Source organism: Trypanosoma cruzi, genomic scaffold, assembly GCF_000209065.1.
Source record: "Trypanosoma cruzi strain CL Brener 1047053516661 genomic scaffold, whole genome shotgun sequence".
NCBI classification, from domain to species: domain Eukaryota; phylum Euglenozoa; class Kinetoplastea; order Trypanosomatida; family Trypanosomatidae; genus Trypanosoma; species Trypanosoma cruzi.
The window spans coordinates 165,887-185,235 of NW_001849508.1; the positions used below are offsets into that span (position 1 = coordinate 165,887).

The 19,349-nt window shown below is 48.4% G+C and overlaps 8 protein-coding genes across 8 annotated transcripts, besides 23 other annotated features; all 8 read right to left on the reverse strand.

Annotated features, from left to right (window-relative positions):
* Positions 1-4,716: part of a sequence feature (areas merged during assembly that could not be assigned to a particular haplotype. This can correspond to areas where the two haplotypes were merged or to regions with more than two copies in the genome that were merged during assembly.) that runs on past the window's edge.
* Positions 205-224: a microsatellite.
* Positions 247-310: a microsatellite.
* Positions 426-2,585, reverse strand: Tc00.1047053510187.360 (hypothetical protein, conserved; the record flags this gene model as incomplete). The annotated part of the gene is made up of 1 exon (XM_816404.1): positions 426-2,585. The coding sequence occupies one exon, from the start codon at positions 2,583-2,585 to the stop codon at positions 426-428; it is 2,160 nt and encodes a 719-aa protein (XP_821497.1).
* Positions 2,599-2,633: a microsatellite.
* Positions 3,279-3,350: a sequence feature (A-rich).
* Positions 3,853-3,882: a microsatellite.
* Positions 4,196-4,220: a microsatellite.
* Positions 4,282-4,322: a microsatellite.
* Positions 4,431-4,454: a microsatellite.
* Positions 4,717-4,764: a sequence feature (areas merged during assembly that could not be assigned to a particular haplotype. This can correspond to areas where the two haplotypes were merged or to regions with more than two copies in the genome that were merged during assembly.).
* Positions 4,765-4,786: a microsatellite.
* Positions 4,765-12,260: a sequence feature (areas merged during assembly that could not be assigned to a particular haplotype. This can correspond to areas where the two haplotypes were merged or to regions with more than two copies in the genome that were merged during assembly.).
* On the reverse strand, positions 4,809-5,705 carry Tc00.1047053510187.370 (hypothetical protein, conserved; the record flags this gene model as incomplete). Its single annotated transcript, XM_816405.1, has 1 exon — positions 4,809-5,705. The coding sequence occupies one exon, from the start codon at positions 5,703-5,705 to the stop codon at positions 4,809-4,811; it is 897 nt and encodes a 298-aa protein (XP_821498.1).
* Positions 6,112-7,287, reverse strand: Tc00.1047053510187.380 (hypothetical protein, conserved; the record flags this gene model as incomplete). Its single annotated transcript, XM_816406.1, has 1 exon — positions 6,112-7,287. The coding sequence occupies one exon, from the start codon at positions 7,285-7,287 to the stop codon at positions 6,112-6,114; it is 1,176 nt and encodes a 391-aa protein (XP_821499.1).
* Positions 7,322-7,343: a microsatellite.
* Positions 7,529-7,635: a sequence feature (A-rich).
* Tc00.1047053510187.390 (protein kinase domain, putative) lies at positions 7,654-10,854 on the reverse strand (the record flags this gene model as incomplete). Its single annotated transcript, XM_816407.1, has 1 exon — positions 7,654-10,854. One exon carries the CDS (start codon positions 10,852-10,854, stop codon positions 7,654-7,656), a length of 3,201 nt encoding a protein of 1,066 aa, XP_821500.1.
* Positions 10,695-10,717: a microsatellite.
* Positions 10,903-10,932: a microsatellite.
* Tc00.1047053510187.394 (hypothetical protein, conserved) lies at positions 11,041-11,733 on the reverse strand (the record flags this gene model as incomplete). The annotated part of the gene is made up of 1 exon (XM_816369.1): positions 11,041-11,733. The coding sequence occupies one exon, from the start codon at positions 11,731-11,733 to the stop codon at positions 11,041-11,043; it is 693 nt and encodes a 230-aa protein (XP_821462.1).
* Positions 12,261-12,452: a sequence feature (haploid, non-Esmeraldo-like haplotype).
* Positions 12,453-17,640: a sequence feature (haploid, Esmeraldo-like haplotype).
* Positions 12,943-12,981: a sequence feature (GA-rich).
* Positions 13,110-14,912, reverse strand: Tc00.1047053510187.400 (serine/threonine protein phosphatase, putative; the record flags this gene model as incomplete). The annotated part of the gene is made up of 1 exon (XM_816408.1): positions 13,110-14,912. The coding sequence occupies one exon, from the start codon at positions 14,910-14,912 to the stop codon at positions 13,110-13,112; it is 1,803 nt and encodes a 600-aa protein (XP_821501.1).
* Positions 15,188-15,284: a sequence feature (A-rich).
* On the reverse strand, positions 15,594-16,856 carry Tc00.1047053510187.404 (alpha-1,3-mannosyltransferase, putative; the record flags this gene model as incomplete). The annotated part of the gene is made up of 1 exon (XM_816370.1): positions 15,594-16,856. The coding sequence occupies one exon, from the start codon at positions 16,854-16,856 to the stop codon at positions 15,594-15,596; it is 1,263 nt and encodes a 420-aa protein (XP_821463.1).
* Positions 17,096-17,124: a microsatellite.
* Tc00.1047053510187.410 (hypothetical protein, conserved) lies at positions 17,512-19,302 on the reverse strand (the record flags this gene model as incomplete). The annotated part of the gene is made up of 1 exon (XM_816409.1): positions 17,512-19,302. One exon carries the CDS (start codon positions 19,300-19,302, stop codon positions 17,512-17,514), a length of 1,791 nt encoding a protein of 596 aa, XP_821502.1.
* Positions 17,641-18,028: a sequence feature (areas merged during assembly that could not be assigned to a particular haplotype. This can correspond to areas where the two haplotypes were merged or to regions with more than two copies in the genome that were merged during assembly.).
* Positions 18,029-19,349: part of a sequence feature (areas merged during assembly that could not be assigned to a particular haplotype. This can correspond to areas where the two haplotypes were merged or to regions with more than two copies in the genome that were merged during assembly.) that runs on past the window's edge.

Here is a 19,349-nt window from a genome sequence, read left to right on the forward strand (position 1 = left end):
CCTCCCAAAAAAAAAAAAAAAAAATAGTTCCCCGCAACTACCGCTTTGCTCCTCACGCTTTCTTCCATTCGGGTGTTTCGTCCCATTTTTTTTTTCTTTTTTTTCCCCCTTCTCCACACTTTTTTCCTCTATTATTGCTTCATCATAATGAGCCAGTACCATATTTTTGGCGCCACAACTGCAGGCCGGGCAAAGGGCCGTGAAAACAACAACAACAACAACAAAATCTAGCGTCTACCATCCGTAAATAATAAAAAGCAATAATAATAATAATAATAATAATAATAACAATGATAATGAGAGTAATAATTATTATTCAGGCAAAAGTCAATCATACACGCCAACACCATCGCACACCAAAATGTAAAAATTCCTCTCAAAAAAGCCGCCCTTCCATTTCTTCTGTCAGGAAGACTGCGATGCGATCAGATCCTTAGATCTCTTATCTTCAGCAGGAGTTCATCCCGTAAGGGCTCACGGATGTACACTACCATTTCTGCCAGGATGGATATGGCCATTGTGACAAAGACCACATCCGGATCAATAGACTGTACTGCTTCCCGCTCTACAAGCTTGTAAAGTTTGAAAAACATTTCCACCCGTTCTACTTCTGTGGGATGTGCAGCAGCCCACTCATCCACTCGCATGTTTTCTAAACCCTGTCGAATCCTTTTGTCTATTAACTGCCACACAACGGCGTTGAACAAGGGTCCCCTAGCAAAACGCCTGTACATAACACTATAAGCCTTGTGCGGACGTCGAGAGAGAAACGATGGAACCGACTCCCGGTTATCTTTGAGAAAGTTCAAAAAAGAATCCGGAGTAAGTGCAGTCATAACCGCCGGGTCACAAAGGTGAAACAAAGTCAATGTACTTACCATGCTTTGAAACCAGGCACTAAGAGGCATGAGGAACTCCATTGTTAATGTGGCAAAAAATTTCCTGACAATGTCGTCAGCTATGCTAAATTGAAAAAACGGTTGGGTGCCGCTCGATGTTCCGCTGCGTTCCGTGGCATCTGTCCTATCGACAGACGTCTCCTCCAATTTCCCACAACTGTTCCAAACATGTGCACTCAATGAGGCCAATTGGGCTTCCGCATTCAGATGAGACGCTTGCTCTAGCTGGTGAAGAAGAATTGACGTCTGCTCCTTGTGATCCACCAAAAAAGGAAAAGATGACTTAAGGGTGTTGAAGGGTTCCTGGGAATAAAGAGGACTGTCTCCGCCTGGCCCAGCGGAGGCAACATCAGGTTGAAGCGGCGTCGTTTTCTTTGCAGCAGCAAGAGCAAAAAAAAAACTGCTGTATGTAAAAAGACGGGGGCTGGTCGGCGCTATCCCATTGCCATTCAAAGAGGTTGCGCTATCAGAGTCCCTGCGCGAAAAACTATTCGGCATTGAAGAAAGGCCATGCGCAGACACAAAAGGCGTGCCATCAGAAACATTGGCGGCGCAACACTCACTCGGAGTTGCTGGTCTTTCAGGGCTGAGGCCCTGTCGATCAATGACTGTAAGAAGATTCGGCCAGCCGTCAAAGGCGCGGAGAAAAAACGGGTTCGTACCCGCCGCAATAATACATTCCAATTCTGAAAAAGGTATTGCCTTGCCCATACGGGAATAACGACAAAAGGACTCATCCTGAACCGTGAGATATGAACGTAGAACGCCGTTAAAATTCAAAGGTTGCACCAGGGATGCCACGGCAAAGGCTGCTGCCGACGCCATAGAAGGGGTGTTGCTCCATATGAACAAGGATTCATGGCATAATATTAGTTCCCATAACTGGGTCAAATGTCGAAGGTGTTCATTCAAAAGCGCGTAAAGAGGAATCACATCATGTACACTAGACGATTGGCGTTTACTACCCAAGAATGCAACACGCTCATCTAACCGATTCAAGGTTCGACGTTTATTAGTACCCTCCATATTTGTCGGAAACAAAAATCGTTTCGGCGTGACAAATGTAATGGGTTGATGAAGAAGCGTCAGGTTATATTGAACATGAGGGTGAGGAGATGGCCACCCCTCAATTTCCTCCAAAGCCCGCTCCAGCACTTCCTTCTGGGAATACTGACTGGGGTTGAATGATGAATCCACCTCAAAGAATGTCGTCGGCTGTGGAGAGAGTGCACTTAACACAGGCACCTTCTCAATGTCCGGAGAAAGGGAACAACACTGGCAGAACCGTGGTACAACGACACGCAGGATAAGCTCATGAACAGCCAAGTAGGGCAGCTGTGAAAGTAGAACAATAGCCTGCTGCACATAGCCCCGTGGAACAGAGACGTCCTTCTTCTGGCGGTAGTGCGTCGCACCGTAAATGGTTGAGCCGGATTTCTCTTTGCCTGGGGCAGCAACAGTCTCGGCACGGTGACACCCCGATGCCGTGGTGCAGTCCTTCATCTGGAAAAAAAATATGAGGTCGTGATTGCCCTTCGGGTTGCAGTCGGGAAAAGCCATCCGCGTGATGGCCCTCTTCCCCTCGTCGTCCAGTGCGTCCGGGGGCGCAACGCACTCCACAAGCGGGCCAAGGTCCAGATCAAAGCGGATGGAGATAAAACAAATGACCCACGCGGATGATGACATCCCGCCGCCCGCTAAACAAAAAAAAAAAAAAAAGAGAGAGAAAAAAAAGGAGCTGGCGGAATCCAAAAAGATTCCCGCAGGTTTTTTTCTTCTGCCTTCACGCCTTTTGCGCCCACCCAACACAACGACTTCGTGGCGGCTCGCCTGTGTATTTATGGTTCTCTTGCCTTTTGGCGTTCCTATCCTCCTTTTCTCTCTCTCTCTGTGTGTGTGTGTGGCCGCCTATTAGACCCCTTCTTTTCCTCTCATTGCAGGGGAAAAAAACAGCAAAGAGGCAGCCCGATGCGTAGAGATTATCAGAAAAACGACAAAAACAGCAGCAGGACAAGAGAAAAACGGAGATGGCGCAAAGACGTGAGCCTCAAGCGCACACGGAAAGGGAGCGTGCGTGTGTGTGAGGGAGAAAAGAGAATAAAAAAATAAAAGAGTTTCCTTTATTCGCACTGTTCACGCCCACCTTCAAATTGATGTGCGGAGTTAAGCACTACTCAATCTCCTCCTCACTTTCCTCTTTTTTCCCCCATCCGCTCAATTTCTTCTTCTCCCTTCCTTTTTTAATTATTCGTTTGTGTGTCTGCCTGATGCCACACGCAATTTATCTCTCTCTCTCTCTCTCTATGGTGGGCCATTTCGGCAGAATCCAATCAAAAGACCCATGAAAACACACGTGGCGCGTGTGGCATACACCAGCGAAGAAACAAACAAACAAACAACAACAAAAAGAGAGCGCAAAAACAACAACAAAAACACGAATATAAATGAGAAGCCACGTCACATCACACCACACAAGAAGGGGGATGAGGGGTAAACGAAATAAAAGAATGCCTTCACACAGTTACCAATAATATACATACACTGGGAACAAAAACAACAACAGAAAAAAAAAGGGGGTAGCGTGCATGCATTGGACGGCCAACATATACTCGCACTCTCTCTCCCTCTAATTCATCGAGCAACATGAACAATCTTGCACACACAAATAGAGCTGGCAGAATCCAAAAAGATTCCCGCAGGGTTTTTTTTTTTCTGCCTTCACGCCTTTTGCGCCAACCCAACACAACGACTTCGTGGCGGCTCGCCTGTGTATTTATGGTTCTCTTGCCTTTTGGCGTTCCTATCCTCCTTTTCTCTCTCTCTCTCTCTGGGGTGGGCCATTTCGGCAGAATCCAACCAAAAGACGCGTGAAAACCCACGTGGCGCGTGTGGCATACAGCAGCGAAGAAACAAACAAACAAACAACAACAACAACACAAATATAAATGGGAAGTCACATCACATCAAATCACATCACATCACACAAGTAGGGGGATGAGGGGTAAACGAAATAAAAGAATGCCCTCACACAGTTACCAATAATATACATACACTGTGAACAACAACAACAAGCAAAAAAAAAAAAAAGGGGGGGTGGCGTGCATGCATTGGACGGCCAACATATACTCGCACTCTCTCTCCCTCTAATTTCATCCAGCAACATGAACCACATCTTTACCCACGCAGACACAAATATGCGTACCCGTATCTTACACGCACCGGTGAAGTCCACCTGAAGCAATTCCCACCCAACCTCCCCCAAACAAACATCTCTACAATAGAAACGCACACCACTGTTTTTTTTTTTTTTTTTTTTTTTTTCGTTTCTTACTATTTCTTTTCGTAGGAAAAACGACGGATAATATAGCTACATGGAGGCAATTTTATTCATTTTCATTTATTTATTTATTTATTTTTTTTTTTGCTTCTTTCCCCACCGTGTGTGCGTATTTCTCTGGTAGCCAGACTGGAGGTGGCAGCTAGACTACTACCAAAGACAGCTACGGAAAAAAGGACAAGCAGAAGGACGGTCAAACAAGCAAACAAACAAACAAAGTAAAGTTGAGTTCTTCAAGAACACCAAAAATAACGCAATAATGCTCGTAAATAAAACATAAATTGCAGTTGCATTGGAGGGAATGACAAATATTTCCTACTGTACACAAATATACATTATATACGTATACATGGTGTGGGCGAGGGAGAGAGACGCAGTTACGACTAGCGCAGTCCGCAAGCATGCAAGAAGCGGAGATGGCCGTTGGAAATGTCAACAGCCAACATGAACAATAAAGGAGGAGAAGATGCACAACCGTCCAGCTCGCAAAGGAAGTGACAAAGCAAACAGAAAAACGCACACACACACAAAAAAAAAAAAAAAAAAAAAACTTATTAGAAAAGAGGATGCTCTTACCACATCTTACTCTCGTACTTGTAGGACTTGTAGGCGTCGGTGGAGATGCCAAGTCCCACGCCATCCGTCCCTTTCGTCAGTATTGCGCGATAGCTGTCGGCGTTTCGATAGTCAATGCCCTCGCCCATTCGCATCTCTTGATCCCGCCGCTCCTCCACCATGCGTCGAAATGGCTCCTGCGCCGCCATCTTCCCTCGAAACTTCAAGAGCAGCTCACTCTTGTACTTCGTCCCGGCCTGTCGATCCGCCTCGTCCAAGCGTGCATTGAAGGCCCGCATGGCGGTTCGATCCTCCCGCACGGTGGTGTCCTCGGCCCACAGCTGGATGCGTTTTTTTATCTCCTCCTCCATATTGAGCGGCCCCTCGGCGTTTGACCCCGTCGATGTCGTGCCGGTGTTTTCTCCTGACGGCTTCTCCGTCACTGGCGAGAACTTCTTCTGTTCGTCAAGAGAGCGGAGAAAAAGTTCCCGCTCCACAATTCGCAGTGCGTGCGTCGCCGCCGTGCAGCTGCCGTCTAACTCAATCGCCTTTTGATAGGCCGCCTTTGCCTCCGCGTACTTCTTCCGCGCAAGCTGCGCATCGCCGACACGGAGATGGGCCTCGCACCGCCCCGGCTCCAGCTCCGCCGCACGCTCGGCGTCCTTCAGAGCAAGCGATGGCCCGGCGAACATGGAGGACTTCATATACGCCGCGCTCCTGCTGCTGCGGAGGTTGGCCGTGTCGCTTCCCTTCTCCAGCGCCTTCGTGTAGCAGCGGATGGCGCTCAGGTGGCAGCCGTGCGAGAAACACTCGTTGCCGACGGACTCCCACGACTCGGCGGTGGCACAGCCATCCATCTGCCCCAGGCGGGTGCGCAGCTCCTCGGGCAAAGGCGGTTCTTTGGATCTAGACATGACGAACCAACTAACAACAACAACAAAACTACACTGTTGTACCTCCCTTTCCCTTCTATTTCTCCTCTTTACTCCTCCTTCTTTCGTTCCTCTCCCTGTTTTTTTCTTCTTGCCGACTTTCCATCATTGCGGTTTTAATGGCAAAAAACAAAAGAAAACATGCACCCCGTACGCCCTCGCGGGAGCAAAACAGAGCTGAGCTACCGCACAAGAAGAGCTGCTACCATCAGCACCATCAATATCAGCAGCACTAGATAGGCACAACAACGCAAAATAACCGGTGCCAACGCAAATAAAGGGAGACTCACCGCTGTTATGTTTGCCTTTCCTTTCGCCATTTATGAAATTACTTCTTCTTTGATTCCTTTCGTTCATGCAGACACCCTCCCTGGGAGCATTTTACGCTCTATTCACTGATAATCGTCACAACATCCACATCGCTACAGCTGTTGCTCTGACTGTCGGCCACCATGCAGCTTCGGCTCTTTTCGGCCAATAGCTCCCCCACCCGCTGGGCTAAAAAAGTGGCATCCACAGTCGAACTTGTGGTTCCACCAACGTGTGAGTCGCTGTTGTTAAAAAAGAAATACACCTCCCGCCCATGTGCGTTTACTGCCATGGGTTGGGATTGGTCTGCAGCAGCAGCTGATACCACCCCGCCACAAATATAGTCAACAACACGCTCTGCCCACTGCGACAGAATTACCGGCCCGTAGTCCCCAATATGCAATCCAATAGGGCCGTGTAGACGAACGTACATAAAATCCACCCCGGTGTCGACGTGCACTGACGCAGTGGGATCGTCGTGGTGATGCGCTACGACGAGTGCCCACCCCAGACGACGAAGAAGTGCATAAACTCCCTCATCATACCATGATCGGTGGCGAAACTCTACAGCGACAGAAAAAGCTTTCGGAATTCGTGCGGCGACAGCCTCAATGCGTTCCATATTCACATGGTTCTTCTGGAACTGCGGGGGAAGCTGTAGGAGCACGGGTCCAAGGTGTCGCCCTAGTATAGAACATCGATTCACAAAGAAGTGCATTATATGTTCCTCTGACTTGTCATCAATAGCCAGCATACGGGTATGCGTTAAGTACTGATTCGCCTTGATACTGAAGATAAACGGTGGGGACTTTTGATTGCCATTGTCGCTCGTCTGCACGCATCCAAGAGATGCTGGAGAATGTGAAGAGGACGCCACCAACTGGGATGCACACATGTCTCTCCAGTTTTTCCACATCGTCTCTTCACCCATATTGTGGAATGTGTAGCAGTGCTCTAGAGAGTTAAACTTCTTGGCGTACTGTGCGAAAAGTGTCTTCATGCGTCGATCCCTCCCGGGCACGCCGCTCAATGAGCTGATGCCAATGTGAATCGCGGGACACCCCGGCACGTAGGCCAAAAGCGGGGTGTGAAAAGGCATCCCCCAGCCATACCGAGCGCGACTACAACCATACGGTGAATTCACAACCACACGATTGTTGGCGCCACGCTCCTCAATCCTTTGCTGCTGCTGCGGATGCATGGTGACGGCGGGCGCAAAAGACGGCGCTTTTCCATCAAATCGCGACCGCTTCATCCCCACATGCCACACCCACACGCAACCACCACTACAGCAGCAGCAGCAGCAGCAGCCCCCACACTCTTCCACACGGAGTGGGCAGACGTATATGTGTGCCCACGAGGATGTGCGCCTCAAGCGGAGTCTAACGCCAGACGCCAGACAAAAAAACAAAAAAACGAGGGTCAAAAGAACAAAAATTCATTTCTTCCTCCTCTTCCCACTCTCTGAGACTCCAGCGACCGCGCCCCTCCCCCACCAAAAGCAAAAAAACAACAACATCAACCGCAGACAAAAAAAAAACGGAATCAAAAAGAAAAAAGGATGTAATCATTTAAAAAAAAAAAAAAAAAGAAACAAGAGAAACAGGAATCACGGATTGCTTCAGCATGACGCTCCGCCTAGTATGTTTAACAGCTCCCCGGTACGACACCGCCGCTTCCAGTTTACCTGCAGCGCTCCGTCAACAAACTTCTGTTGCCACCTTGGAGGCGGTGGGTTCCGCGGCAAACGGGGTAAACGAACAGGCCCCACCAAGACTCCGTCATCCACAACAGCGGACACCACATTCCCCGCCTCATCGCCATCTTCTTGGTAGTTAACTTCTTCTTCATTATTTCTGCGATCCATGCTCCTTTCATAACTTTCCTTTACGCAGCCCTCCTGCACGCCGGTTTCAGGCAGCTGCATCGATGCCATTTCAATTGCAAGTATTCCGCAAGACCAAATATCTGCCGCGAAGGAAAATGAGGCCTCTGAATCAATTTCGGGCGCCGTGTACGGCGGTGTGCCAACACGCGGAGATGCCTTGTGCATATGCGTGGTCGGGTCCACGGCGACACTGTCGGCAAAGTCCCCCAACTTCACTCGAACGTCACACAAATGGCAAACGGTTCCAACTGAGTGACATGTGTTGCAGCGAATGACCACCAAAAGTACATTTTCAGCTTTAATGTCTCTGTGCACATAGCCACAATCGTGTACCTCTTTTAATGCCAAGAGAAGACCGATAAGAACTTCTTTTTGTTGCGAAAGGCTCATGCGATTCCCACAAATAATGAGATGATTCATAAAGCTCAACAGATTGGAAGGAAAATATTCCATCACAATTCCCCCGCTCCATCCCAGGCACCGCACCACGTGCGAGGAAACACAAAAATTTCTCAAGACCTCGTACTCGTGCACAAGGCTCCCAAGGTCGGTGTTTGTTCGCGGGACCTTCACCGCACATGTAAGACCTCCAGCCAACACCCCACGCCGTACCACAGCTGTGACACCCCGGCCACATTCCTCCAAAAGATGTATATTTGAAGCGGAGCGGTTAGAAAGCAAGCAATGGCAATCGGACCAATTGGAGCTCAGTTTCACTGGGACACACCTGTAGGCAGGGGCTGGCCACATCTCTACCTTGTGCGGACTCAGTGTTGTATCGACAAGCAGGTTTCGGTTTCCTTCAAGTGGGACAATATTCCACGAGTGACGCTCTGCGATGGCGTCATCTGGCCCTTGGTGTTCACCCCGCACTAGGTAACACGGAAGCTTTACCACGTCACAGAGATATTTAAAGAGCAACACCCGGTGCCTACAAACACCGCTGCGAACATCCCCCAGACGCACAACGTTAGCCCCTTCCTTCGACTTGGGCCTTCCACGGCGTCGTTTACTCAAACCGCTTCGAAGCCGCAAGGAGACAATTTCATCCTCCGCATTGATTCCACCGCTCTCCCCGCCATACGCACTGGCCACCAACCACGCCAGCACCTGAGCACATACAACCGTGTCGACAATACCCTTGACTACACGTCTTGCCAACGCGGCAAACATTTGCAATCGTGCGTGCTCGGGGTCCACCACAATGATCTCCCGCTGAACCATCGGTAATTCCTCGTAACGATCCTCCGTGAGTAACTGATTGCTGCGCCCAGGGTCTGTGAACCCAGTAGTAATTTTGTCCTCGGGACCCAATACATCTGAAGTCCAGAACTTGCGTGAGAGATTGTCCTTCTTTGAACACGGTTGACTTCTGCCCATAAGTTCTACCACCGCGCGACCCTTAAGACCTTGTCGTATAAGTATCGGCCTGGACTCCAGCTGCGTTTCATAGCCCATGTGTTCCATGCAAAAAAGAAGTGTAATCTCACACACCACATCCTGCATCTTAAAAGACTTTATTCGGCACTTAAACAAAACGACCTCTCGGCTCTCCAGATGATCAAGCGTAACGGCGGTCATTCCCCCCAACTCTTCCTGCTCAACACACAATACACGATCTGTTACATCAGAACGATCCTCATCCAGTGCGCGCAGCGATATCCGTGTGCCTGGCAGCATCCAAAAAGAGAACAACTTCAGTGTGAACACTGATTTTTGGTGCATCATTGGAGGCATAGCGTTCCACGGTAGCGAGGAGGAACCATGCACAAACTGCACCGACAACTCGGGGTGAAAGAACCTACAGGGATTCACTCCAGTAAATTTCCATGCGCCCAAACGACCATCATTGAGCTCATCTGCCGCTTCATGCTGTACGGATGCCAAGTCGTTCACATCCCTACGCTGATCACGCGTTGGATGAGACCATCTATTGTTATTGTTTTTCCTGCAGGCGGCAAGTGTCTTTGGTGCCCCCCTCCGCTCCTGTATTCCCTCGTTGCGCGTGAAAAAGGCCTCCATCACGAGAAAACTCATGGGGTGCAGGGCGAAGTGTACGGAGCGTCCCACCCACTCGTCTTCGTCGTTCACAGGACGTGGTGTCTCTTCCCAATCCTTCAATAATGTATTCGGTGCCGATGTGGTATCGAGAAAAAACCCCCCCATCGAAAACATATCACGTGTTGCCACCGCTTCATAGGGAAGAAAGGAACAAAAAATAAACACAAAACGTCCCGACACTCGTGTGATGGTGCCTGGCAACATGCTTCTAGAAGTTAGGGATCCAGCCTCATGGAGGTGCACAAGACGTGCCAAGGGCAGCGCAGAGCTTCTATTATCTTCACCTGATCCGGTGTTCATCTCTTCAACGGGACCGATAGTAACGCATCGACCCACCGGTGTGGAGTGGAAAAGGTTGTCAAGATAATTCATCCTTCGTTTCTTCATTTTATCACTCGGTGGCTCTTGCTTACCTTCCCCAACAGCGGCGTCGCTCGTGACTACTTTGCTTCGGAACGACCATGACAATGATGACATGGGCACACGATACCGTCTGGAGGCGGCATCTGTTGTTTCCACAACGGCCTCCCCCGCACTTCTGTCGTACTCGAGCACAACAGCATCAAACATTGGGCATTCCTTTTCGGTCAATTCTTCTTTTTTTTTTTTGGTTTTTTTTTTTGTGTGTATTTTCCAAATTCGGCTTACCTCTTTTTCTACCTTCTCTTTCCTCCCTAACCCGCGGCCACCTCCGCTTAATTCACTCCAACAAAACACACACACACACACACACACAAAGCAATCTAACATAGGAGAGAGAGAGGGAGGGAAAATAATAAAAAGGAAGAGGGTATGAAAAAAGGAGATTCCCTCCGCATGCAGTCCAGAGCAAAAAATAGGGCTCAAAAAAGCCACGACACCAACTCCACGCATGCGTGTTTAGCTGCAGACCCTGGACAGTCGCCACGGATCAATAATTGTAAGAAAAAAAAAAAAAGAAAAAGAAAGAAAGACCGTCCTTTTGTTATTTTTATGAGGCTCAGCTCCTACACACGCCTGTGAGCTCACCAACACCATCGACACGCCTCCCGCTGCCGGTGCTTTTCTTTTTGCGTCACATTATGTCGCACGTTTCTTTCCCTTTATCACAGCACGGAGCCGCGGAGGCGACGCCTTGTCAGCCTCTGTGCCGTGAAAATACTCTGCAATGTGTTCGGCGCCGGTGCGAAAACAATTACTGCCATACGGACAGTGTGGCTTCGATTTCTCCACAACCACTTCGTACTCCTCCGTGGCATCAGAATCGTCTTCTTCCTTTACCGCCACTTCTTTCTCCTCGCGTGGCCTCTTCGCGATTTGCCCACGCTTCACTGCAGCCTTTCTTGGGGATGACGATGATGCATTAGTGGACCCCTTCGCGAATCCCTTTCCCTTCTGCAGGAGCCCCGCTGCCAGGGGTGAATTTGCAAAATCCCCAATTCTTCCCTTCAAACTTTTCTTTTGAACCAACTCACCCCGTTTCAATTTTTCAACAAGCTCCTGATCCGCTGGGGCAAGGTCACTGTATCCATCAATGTCGTTAATTTCACCAGATGCCCTCGCATTCTCCAACTGTATGTCTGTAAAGCAGCAGAGGTGGCGCCACTTGTAACAGAGGCGTTCATTGCCCGCCTCATTTTGTTCGCCGCCGGGCGCTGGGAACAAAAACGCCGTTCCAATGCGCACCTCATTTTTGACAATTTCCTGCGAGCAGCCAGACGAAGAGCACTTGCCGCGTCCAGACTTCGCATACTCCACACGCAGTTTCGGCATTTTATACACCAATAAATACTCTCGTACAGCTCTCAATACGCAACCCTACAAATGATTTCATTGGAGGGGGGAGAAAAAAAAAAAATTTCGGGATGCCACGTGTCCGCATGCGGGGGTGGGAGGGGGTCCGTACCGATGTGCAGCCGCCTCATTACACTTGTATTACATGAGAGTATGGGGATCGTACGTACATCTTCCCGTGTGGTAAAATATGGACGACCGCGACACGTGCAACTGCAGTCATGGAATAACAACAACAACAAAAAGAGGTGTGGGTGGGTGCATCAAAGATACATGAAATAGTAAATATGAGACCAAACAGAAAACCACGCCAAAAAAAAAAAAAAAACACCACACACCACACACCACACACCACATACCGCACGCACAACAATAAAAAGGGACGCAAAAGACGCGGGATGCAGCGACCGTATGAGTTTGCAAAGGCACCCTGTGGACGTCGCCCAGTGTCCGCAAAGAAGACTAACAAACAAACAAACAAAAAAATGAAAGGCAAATATATATATGTGTATGTATGTGTGTGTATATACAACAAAAGCAACAGCCAAAAAAAAAAAAAAAAAGTGTAACCAAACAATAAATCCAAAGATACAAACAAGACCAATCTGCGAGAATTTGTTTCCTCCTCCCGCCACGAGAAGAGGAACAAACAAAGACAGGCATGAAACGCTACAATGTAGAGAAAAGAACACACACGCACACACACACAAAAAAAAAAGAAAAACAAAAAGGCAACCTGACAGAAAAACACAACAATAAGCAACAGGCTCGGTGTAGATGCCCGCTGCACCCACGCCCTTCACTTCAACTCCCCTTCTTTTGTTTGTTTCTTCCTACATTTCAAAAACATACCCCACCACACACAGAGAGAAATACACCCGATCACCAATGCCACACACACACACACAAAAAAAAAAGATGCATGAGAAGGAAAAACCTTGTGTTAATTCGGGGGCTCCCTCCACGGAAAAAGCAATCAAACGCACTTCACGTCGAGGCCAAGAATAAAGATCAAAGGAATTGGACGATAATCAACTTTTTTTTTTTGTTGTTGTTTGCTTGATAATTTGCATTTGATCCTTTTACTTTATTTTTTATGCGCACTCTACCACTCCCTTACCTCCCCGCACCTTCTCCTTCCTTCTTTTCAGCCTCGGTCTGTTCATATATATGTGTATATATGTATAGAGAGAGAGAGAAAGGGAGAAAGAAAGGGAAAAAGAAAGATACGTCAAAAGCGTGCCTTTGCGCATGCTCGTTGATAAACATACCTCTCAAAAATGCATTTGACTGATATATATATATATAAAGGAGTCGGAATTCTTTATTCTACCCACATTTAACGGACTCTTCGACTAAAACGTCTTTGGGGGCGAAGGCTCTGGTATATTAGCTGGAGAAACCTCGCTGCCCACCGCTTCAAACTGCACGAGTTCTGGTTCTCCACTCGCGTGTATAATGAGAATGGCCCCCTTGTTTCCCAAACCACAGTAATTAGGGGCAGAGAATACTGTCAAAAGACGATTTTGGTGCTGCCATTGATACCCCTCCCAAACACACTGGTGTGCTCGAATAATGAAGCTCAGTCCATTCTCCTTCAGGAACCGCAGGGTCACGTCTTCTCCAAAGTTATGCCCTCGACCCCGCGAACTGAAGATGTACCCTTTCGTTGAGGATGGATCTGGAACAGGGGCATCGTAGTTAAAGGCCACACGGTGACGCACTAACCTCTGAGCCTGCCTCTCTGACTTTGAACTGCCATTCTCGCCGTTCTTTTCCAAAGATACATCGGAGGGCACCGTGACGATGGGATCGGCCCATGTAAGATCGGCAAGAGGTCCGTCTTCAATTTCATGGAATCGGTCAATCGCCAGAATACCATCTAAACTATTTGATATGAAGGGTGAAAGGCCACCATGCATGGCGCAGATCGCAACTCTTTCTTTACCACTCCCACGCAAAGAATCCATCTCCTGAACTCGAACGGAGTTAGGGCCGGTCACAATTGCACAGAGCGGCAAACTAATAAAGGCTTCATTTGCTAAGATCCACAGAGGATGCTCTGGTAGACCCCACCCAATGTCAACTGGTTCCTCATCACCCCTATTGCTGCCGGAGGGTAAAGGGTATTGATCCAGGCACTCTTGCAGAAAGCCGTATTTTCTATTTGTCTCACTGCTTTCATGGTTGCCACGTATAAGAAAAACACGGTCCGGTGCCAACAGTTTGGAGGCAAAAAGAAGCGCTAAACAGTGAAGACTGTGTGGACCACGATCGACATAATCGCCCAGAAACAAGTAGTTTCGTCTTCCAACTACTTCCATATCATCTTCTTCGGGGTGTGTAGAGGTGTGATTGCCAACGTCCAGTGAACCTCCGGCAGCAATAATGCTATCGACAAGGTCCCGCCACTGTCCGTGTATATCGCCAACCACAATACATGGTATAGATATTGTCACGATGTTACTTTCTTCCCTAAGCAATCGGGTGGCACGAGAGATAAGTTCAGACATCTCTTCCACTGTAGGCAACTCATTCTTCGTGATCAGCTGATGATATATTTTTGCCACATTAAGGCCGGCAGTGGGAGAAATCGGATTTATTAACTCTGAATTGCCAACTGTCGGGGGTGGCTGAGACTCCTGGGTGGCCCCTCGACCACGGAGTGCCTCCAAAAACCCTGTACTCCGCATTAATTCCTCGTTCTCCATCTCCAATTCCACAACCCCACAGAAACGCAAAACGGCGAGAGCCAATCGCATCCGTACTGGTGGTATTTTGCTCAACAAATTTTGTACAAACACCAACTCTCCAATTGCAGAATCGACACTATTCGCGGAAAAATTCTTCTGCATGATCTCCGAGGCAAGGGACTTCAGCGTGGTAACAAGGTGCTTTTTAGACTGGAAGTCGGAACATTCGCGGAGCAACCCACGGAATTCACGGCTCAGCGTGATAATATCACTTAATGGCAACTCTGTGACTTCTCCTATGGCGCATTCATTTTTCAATTCATTATTTTCAAAAGGAATATGCACGCTAATTGCATTCTCCATGTCCCCCTTCCCGCCGCCGTTTTTCTTTGCTGGCTCCTCGCAATACGAAGTCTTCTCGTCCTTTCGCTTTTTCTTCTTGTCCCACTTTGGAAAGCAGTTCATCGCGATGGGGGGGGATACAAAAGCTGCAAACGTATTTGTGGGGGGCGGGAACCCCCTTTCTTTCTCTTTTTACGCACGGCCGGCCTCCTCCTGGAACCCACTGGCAATGCAGGTATGTATGTTATGTATACAGGGAGTAAATGAAGTGACTCTTTTTTCCACTGTACACGTGTATGTGTGGACTCCTCGCCCCTCCTCCTTGCCTTTCTTCCCCCCCCCAATTTGCTCGAAGCACAAGGCAACCTTACTAACAACATATAAATTCAAAAGACAGAAGAAACAACAACAAAGAAGGAAGACAACAACAAAAAGAAATACAAAAGGGCAGGAAGGGAGACGCGTAGAAAACGGCAAAAAAAACAATAAAAAAAAATCGGATTGTGAAAATATCACATATGAAGGATATATTTATTTCTCCCTGTTTCACTCTCCTTTTTTTTTCTCTTCCTCTCTGCCGTACATATATATATTACACACACACACCCATAAACAGACACACTTAAAGACGTACACCGAAAAGAAGAGAAGAGTCGTCATTAATGTTCCATGATAGGCCAAGCAAAAAAACCTCAACCTCTTCTTTAATTCCTCGTGATTACATCTAGGAAATTCTTCCCAGGCAACACAACAAATTAATTGTTCTCAGGGTCCTAAACCAGTAATCTATGCCTGTGTATTGCCTCACTGCTTCACGGGAGGAGCGGCCGGGGCCAATCTTTTCGCTGCATCCTGCGCAGCTTCTCGCTTGTGCCGCCGTGGAGCAGCACCGCCACTGTCATGGTCCATGCACACAATACCAACCCATGCAAGGGCGAAGCCGCAAATCAGCACAAAAGAAGACTGTGCCGTGCTCGGATATGCCTCAAAGCCGTACTGCACCGCCACTACGGAGGCAATCTGAAGTGGAAAAGGCAACCGCGTCACGGACAGCACCATTGGCATTGAATGAAAGAACCATACCAAGAACTGGTAGTGGAGTGAACGCGCAAATATGACACCAATCAGATTGGACTCCATCATTGTTAAAACAACATTGCGGTAAACCTCGCTGTCAGTGTCAAATACGTCAGCCCCTCGGACCGCGCCATACTCAACACTTTTTATGGTTGCCACTTGGGCACGCCGGAAGAGGCGCCTTGACCACCGCCGGCGCCAGAGCAGAAACCAGCTCACTACAGTGAACAGCAACAACACCTGGCCAAACTCTTTCGAGATAAAAATCTCTTCAGGGATACATTTAAAGTTTACGGTCCAACGGTACGTAAATACGCGCCCCAATTCAAAGGCCTTTAGCATGTATGCTTGCAGCTCATGTAGAAGAAATGGGAGTGCTACCCCCACCTGCCACAAGGCGCAAACTACAAGGCATAAAATCACACGGTACCACGGGAGAGATCGGCAAAGGATCAACAGTAGTCCGGGAGCAAAGAGAAGGATATTCATCTTAACAGATACAGCCATGCTGTAAAGTAAACATCCAAGTTTCCACCGGCGCCCTTTTGCAAGTACCACAACCGCAAAATACAAAAGTAACATAGCCACGCAGTCGTTAAAAAGACGCAGCATAAAAAGTGATCGGATACGTTTTGAAAGCAGGAGACGAATAAGCAGACGCCCACGAATTTTACAACGAACATACAGCTGAATGACACAGGCAAAAAGCATAATATAAATTCCCGCGTACAACCATTGCGCCATTTCAATGTCTTTTCCCTCTTTTGTGATAAAATAGAGGGCACTGTATATCCATACAAAGCCCGCTGGGTAAACAAGAGGCCCCGTATCGCCCCTGAGCTTCCTGTAATCCAGCTCACCCTCAAGGAATCCCTTGACCTCCTGCATATAGGCATTCCAGTCAATTTCAGTATACGGCACAAATAAAACAACGATCAGGGAAATCAAAACTTCTGCAGCAAGAAGGGCATTGACCCATCTGTATCCCATCCTTTCTCTTTCTCTTTTTTTTTTTTTTTTGGCTTTCCCGCTGCTGTTTTTGTTCTCACTGCTTGGAATTTATGTGCTACAGAAATGTCCCATGTATCCCCCATACAGCAGCCACACACACACAAATAAGCAAATAAGTAAATAAAAGGATAACAACTTCCATAAAAGAATATAAGCTCATCTGCCACAGCATATATATATATATATAGTAAATAGTTAATTATGGATACATATGCCTGTTTCTTTTTTTTTTTTTTTTTTTTTATTTGCTGGGGTTAATTTTCTTCCGTCACACCGTGAAAAACTGCAACGTTGTAAAAGATTTGACGGGAGCCACACAGACCCCTCCCTTCTCCCCTCTTCGAAAGAGAAGTGCGTTGCAGAAAGTAAAAAGGATTAGAAAAATATGTTTAAGAAAATACTCATAAAAATAAGAAAAAACGCCAGCGATAGTAATCAGTCATTATAAATAATACAAATAACCGGGCCGCAAAAAATTTATTCACTTCTCTATAAGTAATGGCTTGGAACACCAACACTGACGCCGCAAGCATGTGCATGTATGTAAAGTAAGTTAACTGAGTGCAACGGGATAAATAAAAATCTCTTCCGTTTTTTTTTCCCCCCTTTTCTTCTTGTTGCGACATCCACACGATCATCGCAGAGGCATTGCCATCATTCCCTCCACATCCTCTTCGGTGACGGCGGCTCTCATCGACGCACGGGTCCGGTGCTCCCAATTGACCGCCTCGCTCCTCGGGCAAAAGCACTTCCAGAAGCGGATCGTGTTGTCAACACCACCTGCAAAGGAGGCGACAGAGCCGCGATCCGCCGTACTTGAGAATGGGGAGGCCAAATGAAGCGGACGAGAACGATGTCCCGTCATCATGTACATGGAAAAAAGTGGGAGTGGCGTACGCTCTGTCTCCTGAATGTACTGGCTTCTTGGGCGGTCCCTGGGTTTGGTGTTGCTGAAGCCCAAAGGCACGGAATGCCGATGCTGCGTCCCTCTTCGCCACATAACCAGTGAGAACGCGGGGGAATCGTCCGTGCGGGGCGTATCACCTGCCCAATTCATCGCTGTTCCACTGTGGCTTGGGGCGGGTTCCTGCAATTCTTCTTGCGTACGACCGTTACGTGTCATTCCGCGCTCAAACTCCTCCGTCAGACGCTCTAAGGCATCCATGCTATCCCGGTGCACATCAACACCAGCTCCATTGGAGTTAGGCATGCGCAATGCAGTGGAATGCGCCCTACCATCTGCGGTGAATTTGTCGTGTCGCAAACCCTGAGCGGAAATAATGAATGCACCATCAGGGGAGTAGAGCGCCTGCGTCACCTGACAGCCGGTGGAGACACACCACGCAAGATACGATACCGAGGATGAAACATCGTACAACCTCAACATGCCATCATTTGTCCCCCCACCTACGGCAAGTTCGTACGGGAGTGTCGGATTAAACGCGATCGCTTTAACGGTTGTGTGTGCATTGGGGAGCTTAATCTGCTGCACTGGCGCACGTGTCTGGGAGAGGGACCATATGTTCACAACACCGCCACTCCCACCTGTAGCCACAAGTGAACCCGATGCGTTCCAAGAGACACCACATATGCCTTCTGCAGAAGAAAGTAACGATAAACAATCCTCCGGGGATAAGGGTTTTCTTGCCCTCTTGCTATCAAGTGCAATAAATGTGTCACACTCCACCATCTGCGCGGAAGGCTTTTCACAGCGACTGTCAAAAATAAAAAGACCCTGTGCGGCTGTACCAGCTGCCACCAACCATGGATGGACGTCCGTCGTTGCCAAACAACGAACACTTGCCGTCGCGGTCATCGCAGCCTCACCTGCAAGAGGTGTGTTCTCAAGAGGTGGGGGCGGTTTTGAAAAGACACTAGTTTGTGAAAGTCGACCATCACCACGAGATGCATAGACACCAACAGAGCCGTCCAGCTCCCCCATAAAACAAGAAGAATCGGAAAAACGGCTCACGGCCACAGAAGTCACTCTAGAAATTATGCTACGGGGACGCTCCTGAACATTCAGCACGGCCAAACGCACAAGAGGACGTGACGGCTGAAAGAGAAGCACCTCATCTCGCAGTGCCAGCGCAATATTTCCCTTACCCCATGAGAGGCACGAAGTGTAAAAGTCGTCCTGAACTCCATTCGCACTCAAGACACAATACGGTGACGTCAGACGCGTTGGTTGCCACAAGGGTTCATGCCGTGGAGGCTTGAAAGAAAACATCGCATTGCAACTACGACTTGGGCCACTCGTACCGCATTCCCCCAGCACAACTTCACCTCCACCAGCATTTATCGGCAGCTCCGCAAACAAATGACGCCCCTGCGGCCCCGGTCCGTTGTTGACGGATGTACTCACAGTCATCTCCCTCGGATGACCAATAGGCGCCCTGCGAACCCAGATATCCCCACCAGACATCTCGCTTCTCTAAAATCCCTTGATCTTCGCAACGACCACGCCGACCC